We start from the raw sequence: 14,838 nt of genomic DNA, 5'->3' as shown, positions 1-14,838 counted from the left end.
TTGTTTTATTATTTTGGACCAATAATGCAGTGATATGTAGAAAAATTATCTCGCATATCATTGCGCTATGAGTCGGAAATAGCAAAAAATGTTATCCCCTTTGCATGAAAATCTCTCTCATTTAGTAAAGTAATTATAGTGTAGTAATATTATGATCATAATGTATAACTCGGGTATGTGTTGTAATAATGTAAGTGGATATTAATTGATATTATAACTTAAAAAGTGGAAAATCTTAACCCAGTCATTTATCTATATTATAACACGCGAACAAGTTATATTACGTAATCATATTTCAGTACCATAAAATAATTTATTCATTTAAATATCAGCTAGTTGATTCTTGATTTACTATTTATACACCCATACCTAGAATGTTGGCCATCAAAACCAAGAATCTGTTAGCTATATACTATTTTTGTCTATTTATGTTCATACATAGCTAGAATAGGGAGGGGTTTAATTTAATGTTTCACTAGGTAAGATTAATACAATAATGGGTTGCATGATGAGCTTAGAAAAATATTAAGAATAATATCTGTTAACAGCAGGAACAATAGTGTTATTATTTGTAATTGACAGGAAGACAACTAGATTTTGTAGTTGCATCTGCAGTTTCTTTTTTCAACTGCTTGTTTTCAAGTTTATTACTCCCAGCCCAGATTCTTAATTGTTTGACTAAGTTAACTTCAGAAGGGAGGAACCAATAATGAAATGTTTTGACTATTAATAGTGCCAGGCCTCATGGGACGTTTCCAAGTAACCCTATTCAAGTTTTAAGTTAAGTGAGTTGATTGTCAATGTGAGTTCGTTCTCTTGTACCTAAAATTATAAGAGGGATTCACTATTATACTCAATTTAAGGGCCCAAATTATAAAAATACCCTATGAAATGGACTTTAGAAATATATTCAAAGCTCATTTACAACATAACAAAGAGGCTTCGAACTTTCTATAAATTACAAAACTGTCATCGATTTCTTAAAATAAGCCCAACTCCAAAACCTCATAAAAACCTCAAAACACTCAATATGACATTAAAATAATTTAATAATCAAAATTAAATTCAATAGGGTCAGCTATCCCTTTTTGGATTTTTTTTTGTTTGTTTATAAAAATTATATGATGTTGGGTTTATCCATAGAATAATACTAGTCTCACCACATTTTTATACCATAATTTTATACCACATGATGTGGCAGCTAGTTTGTACACACCACATCATGTAAAATAATAGTTTCTGTTTTTCTAATTTTATTTATTAAACTACACTTCATTCATTTAATTGATGTGACATATGATATGGACATGCCACATCATGTGGTATAGAAATGTGGGATAAAAATGTGGTAAATATAGCATTACTCTTATCCATATCACTATTACTAAGAATATGTATATAACTAAATACATCAAATTATAATACAGCTTTTAAGATAGAAAAATGAAACGATTTCATTATATATATATATATGTGATTTTTAGTCTTAGAAAAATACAATTCTTATCCATAATCATAAGGTCATAAACTTTTTCCATAAATAATATTATCTTTTTGTTTCAAATTCAATGTGTGGAAAGTGTTTTCCAACACTTATAGAAGTATCATGCTATTCAAATTTAACTCCCCATCCCCTTCAACGACGAACTCAGAATTTTTTTTCTATGTAAAAAAGATAAAATACAACGTATAACTGCAAAAATTCCAGCCTTAAATAATTAATAATGTTGATGCTCCTTTTGGGAGGTCAACTTATATAGAAGTATAATGGTGAATGATGGGTGAAGGTGAGGACCTTCAGCATATGTATGTGAAGACTTGGGCAAACAATAAATGTAAAAAAGACAAGATATACGTGGTTCACCCTTTATGAATGGGTTACGTCCACGAAGAAGTATGTTCTCATTATAATGGTGTATGATTACATTTGTACATGGGGTTGGACCCGAATATAAAGATGACAAGTGAGATGCCCAGGCCAGGGATCTAGAAGAGAGTCCTCGGCCCTAGAGTCTAGCTCTGAGACCCGGATCCTCTTCTAGGTGGAGAGAAGTCCCCCTTTCACATGGATACTATTCCCTATTTATAGGGAGGTGAAAGTGGGAGGTTTGTGTAGATTTCGATGTGGGACTTTGTGCAAGTCGCTTTGAGGCTGGACATGCTCGGTTGATTATGGTATAAACAAATAACATGGGAAGACGAAAACCCTAGTCTTTTTCACTTTAAAAGAAGGGAGGAGGGGGGCGGGGGGAGCCACTGTTCTTCTTCCCCTTTCTCCTTCTCCCTTCCTCCCTTCTCCTATTTTCCCCAATTTTCAGAGACAGAAGGTTGTCTTCGTTTTATAATGATTTTCCTCCACTCATCACAGGTGGGTGTGTCTCGATGTCGGATCTCCACATTTGTTTTGGTTTTAGATCTCTACCATCATCCTTTTTGTGATTTTTTCATGCTTGGAATAAGTCACAGAGACTCTTTGTATTTTCTCTGTAGTTTTCACCTTTCCTTTTGTGAGAGTTTTTCACCTCTCTTTTGTGAGAGTTTTATTTGTATTGTTATATCTTGGTTTTTTCAAGATTGATCTATTTTTGGTTGTTCTGAGTTTGCACTCTTAGTTGGGATGCCTATACAAGAATTTCTTCAATCCTACGTGATTGTTAGTGGAGGAGCTCTCCAGATTGTTTTAATTTTGATGTTAGATCGCTCCGTTATTGTAATGGTCCTTTGTGGTTATTGGCTTTTTTGGCTGAATTATGAATGCAATCCCATAATTTCTATAAATAAATAAAAACAGTAAATACATTTACATTTGTCCTCTACGAGTTTTCATGTTTTGAAAAAGTTGGACTATAAAGTCATTATCAATGCCATTGAAAATGTCTTTCTCAATATATACAACTAAGCTATCATTCATCCATTGATGTCTCATTCAATTGCGCCACCGACTCTTATTAAAGTTCATACCAGAGAATGCCCTTTCTACAGGAGTTGTAGCAATTGGAAGTACTAATACTAATGTTATGAGCAAATAAACTAATGGATATACTTTTAGTTTTCCTGCCTCAACTAATTTTTTTGCCAAGATCAAAAATTCCATTTGCCTTACTTCTCATTCACTCTTCCTTCTATGTTCTAAACCTACGCCAACGGTCGGGATGCGGACGTTTCGCTTTCCTGTACCATGGATCACTGAATCCGGTCATCTTACTTCCCACGAATTAAGATCTAGTGAAACCTCGCCAATGTCGCGACTTTAATGACAAAACCGAGGGCAACTTGGTTTGGTTCAGATGTTGCGATTGTTTTTCTCCATAACTGAGCCGATCAAACCGATGGTTGGAGGTAGTTCGATCGGCAGTTGATGGATGAAGATGAGCTGAATCGAATTGTATCCACCCCAACTATTGTTTGGTTTGCTTTTGGGTTATTGGGTTAAGAGAGATGTAAAAAGGGAAATTAAAATACAAGGGGCTTATAGCTCAAGTAGTTGAAGAATTTACCCTACACCTGAGGTCTTAAATTCGATTCTCCCTCCCCCAATATTGCTTGTATTAAAAAAAAAAAGGAAATTAGAATAACAAATTACCGTTAGCAGCACTAGTGTAGTGTGTGTGAAAAAACCCTCCTTCCTCCTTCCTAACTTTGGCAACAACGAAAAAAAAAAAAAACAAATATACCATAACGAAAATAAAAAGAATATTAAAGCATATCGTACTCACAAAACACAGAAGTAAAGCCAACGACAAAGAAATTGAAGGTTTTTTTTTTATTTTTTGTGGGAAACAAAAATTGAAGTTAATCCTCTCTCACCTGAACAAAGGCACCTCCTGACTGGTCAAAGAAATATTCAAAAGAGTAACGTATTTAATTTGATTCATTCTCTCTTTCTTTCATGTGCATTTGAAAGTAAAATATTGCTGACCACGTGAGATCAAACAAGGTCCAACATTGGCAGACTGGCAGTATTCATAATAATAATTATGAATTAGAGCAACATGATCGATCAACAATTTTTATTTTCTTCCAAGAAAAATATATATATTTTTATAATACTTCTGACCCACTTAAATAATTTTCAACTGGTAAATAATTTAATTAGTGGCCACTAGAATTGGTTTCTCAGCTACAAATTAGTACTTCATTATTGGCGTTATTTGCTGAAATGAACATGCCAACCGGTGGATTTGTACCTAAAATATCAGTGGGTAGTGGCTATATTTCTAGTAGTGACTCTACCATCATGTTCTTCCCATGAGTTTGAGAGACACTTTGTTATCTGAAGATGAAACTGAGGAGATTTTATGAGATCTCTCTGGGGAAAATAAGTCTGAGGTTTGGATTAGACATCTTCAGAGGAAGTTAGATTGTCTGAGGGTTGTGGCAACTAGAAGAAGGAGCCAACCTAAGTTGGGAATATGCTGGGAAAAACTTAGCGGAAAATAAATCAAGAGCATTTTGATTTGACCGTGGCTGAGTGCATAGAGAGGTTCGTCCACTTAGGAAAATAAATCAAAATCGTGTTTGACAATGAGATAAGGACCGCGAAACACACACACACGCACACCAAAAACACGATGATATATTGTGATTCACCCTAATGGGCTCCATCTATGTTGAGTTGTATGGTTGTTTTCACTATAGTCAAATGTTGTTACATTGTACATAGGCTTAAGAGCCTTTGAGAGTAAAATGAGAGTGAAATACAACTTAGGTTGGTTACAAATGAAAGGAGTGTTCCCTTAAATAGGCACGGCTTGAGCCATCCATTGTGGACTTCCTTGGGGGCTTCATCATGTGAGCTTAGTGAGGCCCAAACCATGGTATCAATAGTAGTCCTCCAAGTCAATGGCCTCTTAGCTGGGGACGTGAAATGTAATGATTGTAATCCATACGCTTGCCGAACTGAGCAGTCTTCGTCCTATATCTTTAGGTCTTGTTGACCGGAGGGTTGTGTGGACTTGAGGGTCGTGGATTGGGTTGACTTATGAATCATGAATCGGGTTGACTGAATAATCGTGGATAAGGCCGATCAAAGAATCACAGATCAGTTCGACCGTGGGACCGTAGTAAGGGCCATTATAATATTGCTGTCACTTTTAAAAAAAAGTTGCTCGCTTTGAAAATTTCTTCTTAAAAAACCGCTTATAGCAAGAGTGCTTATTGGCAGATTCACTTCCAAACAGACCGAAATAAACGAGACTCAAAGCTTTGGAATGTTCATAAGTCGGTACATAATTTCATAATATTTCTTCTTCATATTTTGTTCACTCATATCTGTTACTGAATTCATGGAGCCACCGTCTTTAAGTTTCTTGTCAGCTTTTACGTACAATTTAACGCAGCGTTAAAAAAGAGAGAAAACATCGTCATCATTGAGATCACCGCCAAGGCTCGAAGGCATCCCAAATTGAAGTGGTCATAGCTCATCAAGGACGCCAGCGTAATTGAAAGCGACAAGTGGCTCTCTCTTTCACCCACCTCCCACCATCTCTGCGAGACTATAAACACACTGATACTGACATCCTGTTCCCAAATTTGGTCGATTTTCTGCTGAATTTTGTTGCTGGTGAAAATGGCGAAGAAGCGTGTGATGGTGGCTGCTCAGAACATCGACTTATCCGCCGTCCAATACGAGCAAGAAGAAATCAAAGGTCAGGCAGTTACAAGTTCACAAACACAAATATAACACTCGTACGAATATGGAAAGTAATTGTCATTGACTTTGATGAATTGGGTTTTTGGATTTGTAGCTCCCCATTTGACTGGCTTAGCTTTTAAGCTGTTTGTGTGGATTGTTGAAGCACCGATCATAGGTTCTTTGATAATCTCATTATTGAAGAAGCAGAACAAGATGACTCAGGTCTGCAAGCTTTTTAAAATTTGTGTTTCTTTATTTTAAATAATTCAATTCCTTATTGAAATGTATCACTATGTGTGAGAATTTAGATTGTAATTAGAAGTGATTGAAAGGGAATTATCTGTTATTACAATTTACAGTTGTTGCGGAATACTGTGATACCAGAGACACCCATGTTCAAACCTGAATATCCTCCCCAAGGTTCTCCATTTTTATTCTTTCAATTGTCTTTTTTATTTATTTTTGGGTATGAAATGTTTGTTCTTTTCTACTCTTCTTTTATATTGAAAATGGTTGTGAGGATTACTGACCCAGTGAATGTTATGTGAAAATTAGAACCAGAACCTGGTGTTGTTTCCCTTGATGAAGATGGAAAACCAGAAGACAGAGTTGAAGTGGCCTTGAAATGCCTTCCACAGTATGATCCTGCTAGCTGCTGGAATGGGGATTCAACTCCATCTTTCCGGTACTGGAAGATACGCGATTATGCTTATGCTTACCGTTCCAAGATTGCAACCCCATCTGTGGTAAGTTCATCATTTCCTGTGACTCTGCATTTTTAACTGAATTACTTTATATGAATTTATTTTCTTATTTTTTTGTTGAGCTATGAAATTCACAGGTAGCGGAGCATATAATTTCAGTTGTCGAGGAATTCAGCAATAAGAAACCCCCACAACCTTTGTTGATTTCTTTCAACCCTGAAGAAGTCAGGAGCCAAGCTGCAGCTTCAACAAAGAGGTTTGAGGAAGGTATTAAAAGAAGAATAATGGCATTTACTGATTGTGTTGACTATGGTAGACTATTCAAGTGGTCAACTGTGATGTTCGTTTGTTTTGGTTGTGTAGGGAATCCATTATCTATCTTAGATGGGATTTTTGTGGCAATCAAGGATGATATAGACTGCTTTCCCCATCCATCTAAGGGTAAATAATTATCACCATTATCTTTAGCAGATAAGTTAAAGAGATTAGCATACTTAGGTTCCCATTCTATGATGGCAGGTGGAACAACATGGATGCATGAGGTGCGCACTGTCAAGAAGGATGCAGTAAGTGTTTCGAGATTGCGTAGTTGTGGTGTGATTTTCATTGGGAAGGCAAATATGCATGAGCTTGGCATGGGTACAACCGGAAACAATTCAAACTATGGGTAAACAATTTTTTTTATAGCAACCATGTTATGGATTTGAACGTGGAGCAGTAAGCATGGACACAATGTGTCTAATATGCCAAACTTGTCTGTATACCTGTACCTTGATGGTGGACACTGGCTATGTATGCTGATGCATGCATGGAAAGCACATGCATTGTTGTGTTAGATGCAGCAGGACCTTAAATAGATTAGTGTTTAGTTGTAGCTTCATTGAAATTAAGAAGAAATGTACATCTTTGTGCTGCACTTCAGTGAACTTCAATATATTATTTGGTCAATCAAACTTATCAAAAGCCTCAAGGTACTGAATTTATAACTCTATATATCAAGAAGATGTGGTTATCCTTGTTGGGTTTACAATTCCATTTAGCACCTGTGGTTAACACATTGATCTTAGTTGACCTTAATATAAAATTTCTTCTGCTCAATATTTATGTATGTATTTATACCTACTTGTTTGTGTAAACCTTCGTACAATGATGCACATGTTGTACAGTGACTTAGCAACTCAGGCTTTTAACATCAGTATATGTTACTTCAAATGGCTTCCCAAGATACAGGGTTTGTAATGCAATTCATCTCGAACCTGGCTGGTTTAAAGTAATGATAAGTGTATTAAACGATTTTGGAGTTATTTTCTTCTTTCTGGATAAATGTAGATTTCTGACAGACTATAGGTCTTTCTATTGTATACCTGAACGGTCAATCTGTAATATCACTATTTTTTTAATCTCTTGTTTACACTTAATTCCCTAATTCTTTTCCAGTATGGACATCTTTCGATTTTGAATATGATGTATTTGTCCCGTGTGCTTATCTTTGAACTTTGAACTGTGAACTGATAAAGTTTGTTGGTTTACCACTATTCCCAAAAAGCTTAAGTTTTTACGATATGGGCCAACTATTACCGGTTTTTTCTAAGGAAAACTTTAGGCACTATTTGCTTCTGCAAAAGAGATAAATACGAATAGCTTTGTTTTTTTTTTCTTTTTTCCTGGTTTCACAATTAGCTTGATTTTCTTACTTGAGTTTTATAGTACTGATTTATTTTCCTCAATTTTGCTTCCTTAGAACTGCGAGAAATCCCCATGCACCAGAAAGGTATACAGGTGGATCTTCTTCAGGCCCTGCAGCAATTGTAGCTTCTGGGCTATGCTCTGCAGCCCTTGGAACTGACGGTGGAGGTTGTGCAAAAGGATTCCTTGAAAGGCTTAATATTGTTTCTTATTTCACTTTCTACAAATTCTGTATGCTTAACTCAATGTAAAAAGGCAGGTTCAATCCGTATTCCTTCTTCGCTGTGTGGTGTAGTGGGCTTGAAGACAACATATGGACGAACAGATATAGGAGGGTGAGTTCTTTCACTTTTAGATTGAGGTTGAACATTATTTCTGCACTTTATGCTGCAGTTTCCCCTATTATGGCCCTCCACAAGTTTAATGTTGAATGAATTCCTACTCTAGTTTATCTTTTAAGACAGCATCTTGAGCCAAAACGCATACACCAAGTAATACCATTTTGAATGGATCTACTATGCTAAGCTCATCAATTGCCAATGCAAAAAGATAGAGCTTAATGCCACCACTTGTTCTCGGACTAGCAACCGGGGCCTCATACATATATTTGGTACCATTGGCATTTTGAAAAGGGCTGTTTTCCGTTCTAGGACTTACCACATTATTCCCAAGGGAACTCTATCACAATGTCTTTATAAGTCGGACTGTATAAAGATTTGTTTTTCTCTGTTTCCCATTAACAATCTGATTAGGAAAAATAGGTTTCAGTGTAGATCTTCCTCATGTGACACCAAATTGAACCATGGGCAAGTTTGTTTCATGTTTTGATATATGCTTAATCTCTCTCTCTCTCTCTCTCTCTCTCTCTCTCTCTCTCTCTCTCTCTCTCTCCCTCTCTAACTTTTATAGTGAAGCTTATAAGTTTTATCCTATGAAATTAATATGTTAACTCATTAAAATTTCGATAATTCCAATTCAATAGACAAGAAACAAGGCATCACACTTGATGTGATTATGGGATATTGTGACATCTATGTCGTACCAAATATTGATTTATTGATTGTCCACTTCTTTTTCGGCACAGGTCATTATGTGATGCAGGGACTGTGGAAATTATTGGACCAATTGCATCTACAGTGGAGGATGTCATGCTAGTGTAAGCAACTCATCCTTGTGAACAGGTTCTCCATTACTCTGGCTGGTGTTTGATTCCAGCCTTCTCATGATGTGTGATAAACTTCCCATATTTGCATGTATTTCTTTTCATTCATAATTGCAGTAGACCAAAAGTTTGCTGAATTATTATTCAAGGTTCACAAATTTCAAATTGAAAATGGACTCCTAGAAGTTTATGTTTGTAAGCTGGACTGAAATTGCCAAAGTACTATTCAGATGTCCTGGTTATATTTAACGGTTTAGATTTCATCTGTGATCTATAGAAATGTGAATTGGATAGCAATGTTAGATTGCATAACATGTGATGATGAGCTGATTTGCGTATATAAGGTTGGAGTTCCACTGAAAAACTGAGTAAAATGTTTCGTCTTCAAATTAAGCAAGTAATTTCTGTTGCGGTCTTTAAATAAAGAGTCATATAAGGATAGCCAACAGCTGTTTGTTACAAAAACAAAGCCTACCACTATTTTATTTCCAGAAAAAATAATAGCCGCAGCTCTTCATTCCGAGCACAGTCCATCTCGTGCTTGTGCTGTACCTGGCTGTCCTACCAGCAGTCGAATGATCTTCATGTAAAAATTACTTGTTCATTTCCTCGAACTGATCTGAGAATCCACAGTAAACATGTTGTTGGTGGAGATTCAAAGTCTTTACCATGTTCTGTGCGCCAAGAATGATGAATGCTGGTCTGTGTAGGGGTCCAAATCTGTAAACATGAGGTCTTGTGATCCTTCATGAAATTAACCAATAAATTTATCCAATTTCTAGTGATCGGACTGGCAATAATTTATGTACTTGTTATTTGTTAGTAAACTTCAAGTTCCTGTTATGGATTTTCATAGTTTTCAGTTTTGACTCCTTCATGCCCTCATTTCTTTATTTCAAGCTGTGGAAGGACGTCACTTGTATTGTTTTTGGGGTGTTGGAAATCAACACATGGCATGCATTACTTAAAGACCCAATTATTGTTATTCTCATCTTTGGTGCATTAGCCAAAGGCAGTAGCCACCTTTGTATGTTACTAATTTTTCTGACTAAAACAATAACTTATCAGGTACTCGGCAATTTTGGGCACCTCTCTTGCAGATAGAATTAGTTTGAATCCGGTAACTTTTGTAAGCCTAATTATTTATTATTTGCGTAAACAATGCACCAAAATAGCTGCATAATTTCCCTTCTATTTTTGTACAATTTTGCTTCTTAAGTCACTTGAATAGAGACCTCATTCTTGACCAATAAATGAAAGTCTATTTACTGGTTGAAAGAAAGCTTGCTGCGTTTAAAAATTCAGGTTTGATAGAGGATTTAAAAGTGTATTGTCAATAATCAATCCATATTTAAATCTAGTCATGAATGGAAATTCACTGCTGAGATAATTTGTTCAATGGTTGAACTATGGTATTTGGTAAGACAGGTTTTGGCTTGTTTGATTCAATTTTTATTAGCCGTTTTACGTATTTATTTGCACGTGTGAATTCTCTTAATGTCTTTCAGTACTTGCAATCTTTACAAACTTTCATTCTTGTTCAAGAGTTGGTTAGGCTTCACTTTTCTTTCCATATCTGACACCAGTTTCCATTCACTATTTTTTTTTTTTTAATTTTTTTTTTTTTGTAGTCCCCACCTTCTGTGCCAAATTTGTCATTTAATGATAGTTTGAATAGTCTGGGATCCTTGCGACTGGGGAAGTATACAGCGGTATTACCCTTTCTATGGTCGATTCAATTGCTTTAGATATTACATGACATCTTATGAATACACAAACACTCTTCTGCAGTGGTTTAATGATGTATATTCAACTGATATCTCCGATAAGTGTGAGGATACTCTTAATCTTCTTTCAAAAACTCATGGTTGTGAAGTAAGTCATCATCATTGTCATTTACTTGATATTTCTCTTGCAATTCATTCTTGCTTCCTAATTTTGGAAATAATTTCTATGTGATCATCTTTTATTGTGATTGAGCTCAGACTGCATTTCCATTTATGATAGATGGTAGAAATTGTTGTACCCGAGCTCCATGAAATGCGTACTGCTCATGTTGTTTCAATTGGATCTGAGTGTCTCAGTTCGCTAAATCCGTATTGTGAGGATGGGTATGTTTCTTTTTGGAAGTGGCAGGGCCAAGAATTTACTTCAGGGGAGGCAAACTTAGATAATATAAAAAATAAAAGGAAATTAACTCATTATATACACAAAAGCTTTAATATTGATGGAGACATTTTCTGGTCATTATAAGTATAAATGTCAATTATGTGTTTCAAATTTTAAAGTATCACATAATAACTTTAGTCTTAATACAATCAAAATTTCTGTAAGATCTTTAATTTCTTTCATTATTAAAACGTCACTACTAACCACATATCAACAGTAGAAGTTTTAAGTTGATCAAGAATCTACTTCAAAAATTTCGTTTCGAATAAACTTGAATAAGTGAATAATCTTTATTTTTGGAAAACATGCATCAAATGAAATCATTTAAAATTAAATATGTCACATAAGAAGCAATTCAATTCTAATTCGAGTGAAAATTTGTTCAGCCTTTGAAATTGATAGAAAAATCATGTGAAAAAGTAGTATAAATATACATATAAAAGGAGGCAAAATTACATTTTTAAGAGAGAAAAATTGATGATATAAAAAATATACATTAGATATAGAAAGTATAAAAGTTCAAGAAATGGTGTGAGATTCACATACGAAATGGGTACTGGAAATGGAATGGTCCTTTTCTATCAGTATTTATTTCTGTCTGCTCTTTCTTGTATTTGTTTTTCTTTTTTCCTTACATTTTTTATCTGTAGAAATGGTGCGAGATTGTCATATGATACACGTACAAGTATGGCCCTATTCCGATCATTTTCTGCATCAGACTATGTTGCTGCCCAGTGTCTTCGGTGAGGCAAAATGATTACCTGAAAACAATTATATGGCTTGTCTTCAGTACATGTAGATGCACAAGGGAGTCTGTTTTATTTATTTATTTATTTGTGATGTTTAGTTATTTCATAAATGTAAATATACATATATTTATGTACACATGTGCAATACCAAGGTAGGGTTAGCAGCACATTGATGTTTGATAAAAATGTTTAGTGGGAAAGTGAAATATTAAAAATATATTACCCTGGTGAATCTGTGATCTTATAATTTTCCTTATCTACACTCTAATTTTCATCTAATTTATTTCAGGAGAAGGATTATGTACTATCATATGGAGATTTTCAAGAAGGTTGATGTCATAGTTACCCCCACAACTGGGTATGTAATGGTTACTGATTACAGCACTAATGCATGCACCTGTGAAAGGATTTTTCCCTGATCTACAACCAATTCATTTAATGGACCAAATTCAGATGAATTACTATATTTAAATTAAAATTTGGTCCAAATAGGTAATTGATTTATATCGAGTTATTTTGACACTTTCAGATATTACAGGTCTGGATCAGCATATCTGATCCTGTCTTGCCCTTATATTCTTATATAGAAAGCTAAAAATTGATGGTGTAGCATTCTAAATACCTAAATGATTCTCTTGTTTGTATAAACTATAAAGGCACGTTGATGAGAAAGACCTATTATTCATTACTGATATGCATTGTGGAGACAGAATACAGTGCAAAAACATATCAGAGGAATTGTCAAAATGATGTTTTCTGTACTTTTCAGTCGGAAGAAAAAAATTATTGAAAACAATAATGCATTTTCCTATTTTACTGTGAAAGGTATTCTTTTGAAAACTCTACCGAACAGGTCTTAAACTTCTACAGATATTTTAAGATAGATGTCATCACTAGTCAGTGTTTTTACTCATTTTCTGCCTCTATAGTTAGCTTAGCATTGTTTTTCCCTGAGTACAGGTAGTACTTTTTCCATGAAAAGTTTGAGCTTATGTCATGCATGTTTCCTTTATTACAACTGAAATGATATTCTTTTCTTTTGTTGTTAACAGCATGACAGCACCCATAATTCCATTGAGTGCTCTTAAAGATGGGGAGACAGACATGCGGGTTACAGGTCTGCTTTTCTACAATCTGAGTTGCAGCTTGAGAGATAATTTTAATTCTTTAATTTCTCTACATGAAGAGTTGTATGGCAATTGCCTGATGAGTATCAAAATGAATGAATTTAAATTGGTTTTCAGCCACACTGATTGGTTGTCATGGCCTCTATCTGCCTCCACGATTTTGTATCCCTGCTATTTGATGTGGTCTTGTTGACCTTTTGTCTTCTACACTCAAAAAAAGTCTTGTCATCAATTAACCAAAAATAAAAATAAAAATTGAAGTCTTGTCGCCTATGATTACTATTTTCTTTTGGTTCGTTTTCTAGGTAAGAATGACACTAGGGAAAGGAAAAAAAGAGATGTGATACACTTTTTGCAATTTTTCAAACTTGCATTGATGCACAGCTTCCTTTGTTTCAGGTTATCTCATGCGGTTTGTCATTGCGGGAAATCTTCTCGGACTTCCTGCCATTTCTATACCTGTGAGTAATTTATTTTTTCGTGTGTTTATATCTCAAGCGCCTTAATTTAGTTATGGTTACTTTGGTGTAACTCTTGGTGTACACAAGTTGAGCAAATGGGCTTCCACCTTCCTTCCGCTTTATCCTGTTGTTCTGTCATATGGGGGAGAGAGAGAGAGAGAGAGAGAGAGAGAGAGAGAGAGAGAGAGATCTTTCTTGAAATCCCCTATTGATTGAGTAGACATCAGTGCCTAAATTTTCAACTTTTACGGCCTTCTAATCAGACTCTCTAGAAGCCCTACTTCTCTAGTTGAAATTGTGGGTAATTATCACTAATTGTTATAGTATTATATGAAATCCTATCCCAGGAAGTTAACCTTTCATAACCATTTGGCCTTTGATTACTCCTACTCTTGCACACCTATATTCAATTGTCATTCCATATCGAAAAGCCATTTCATGTTAGCCAGTGTTCATTTGAAATTACCAAGATTTCACAGGCAGCATACATACACTAGGAGCATACACACTAGGATAGGATTCTTTTAACTGATCTCATTAGTTGGGACCTTCTTGGTTTTTGAGTTTATCCATAAGAGAAAGGTATCTTCGGTCCCTTGTGGTAATTTGACCTAGTCATTCATTGTGTCTTGTTGTTATACTCAAGCCTTGACGAAACAAGAATTTCAAATGTTACAATGACCTTCCTCTTTCGTCTACTGTTTTTTCTTTTGGGCTGATTTTCTACTTTTCTGTACTTGTGTGATATCTGCAGGTTGGCTATGATAAACAAGGATTTCCAATAGGTTTGCAACTGATTGGCCGCCCATGGGGTGAAGCATCAATTCTGCGTTTGGCTTTGGCAATAGAGGTATCAAATTTTCTGAAGTCTTTGAGGGAATGAAGGAAAGAAAATTCTGCAATAGACCTTCAAATGTTTAGGCATTCTGCAAACCGTCTGTAGAAGAAAAGAACAATTTTAATCTGAAGCTTCTTCTCATGTTTTTCAGGAACTCTGTGCGAAGTCCAAGAAGAGGCCTGCATCATTCTTTGATGTCCTAAAATCTAACTAAATAGATGCTTTCACTCTCAAACAGTTTCATGTTTGGAAGACTAAATTATGATATCCTATAATAATTGCCCCCTAGCAGTTTCTTTCAATATAA

At 35.2% G+C, this 14,838-nt stretch overlaps 1 protein-coding gene across 3 annotated transcripts; it reads left to right on the top strand.

The window, feature by feature from the left end:
• The first annotated feature begins 5,212 nt into the window (after positions 1-5,212).
• On the top strand, positions 5,213-14,838 carry FAAH (fatty acid amide hydrolase). Of its 3 annotated transcripts, XM_089053770.1 has the most exons (20): positions 5,215-5,648; positions 5,748-5,857; positions 5,995-6,055; positions 6,191-6,381; positions 6,477-6,606; positions 6,703-6,780; positions 6,859-7,006; positions 8,081-8,193; positions 8,285-8,360; positions 9,110-9,181; positions 10,256-10,307; positions 10,819-10,899; positions 10,979-11,062; positions 11,195-11,298; positions 12,007-12,099; positions 12,395-12,463; positions 13,158-13,222; positions 13,632-13,693; positions 14,448-14,543; positions 14,683-14,838. In XM_089053770.1, the coding sequence occupies exons 1-20, from the start codon at positions 5,570-5,572 to the stop codon at positions 14,743-14,745; spliced, it is 1,827 nt and encodes a 608-aa protein (XP_088909896.1). In that variant the 5' UTR covers positions 5,215-5,569; the 3' UTR covers positions 14,746-14,838. The 3 variants fall into 3 exon arrangements, with proteins under 3 accessions (XP_088909897.1, XP_088909898.1, XP_088909896.1); XM_089053771.1 differs by lacking the exon at positions 10,819-10,899 and having other exon boundaries at positions 5,213-5,648; XM_089053772.1 differs by lacking the exons at positions 10,819-10,899; positions 10,979-11,062 and having other exon boundaries at positions 5,214-5,648.

Source organism: Prunus mume, linkage group LG6 (genome assembly GCF_029339155.1).
Source record: "Prunus mume cultivar Tortuosa linkage group LG6, ASM2933915v1, whole genome shotgun sequence".
NCBI lineage: Eukaryota > Viridiplantae > Streptophyta > Magnoliopsida > Rosales > Rosaceae > Prunus > Prunus mume.
Note: the sequence above shows the minus strand (reverse complement) of the source record. Positions and strands in the feature narration are given on the sequence as shown.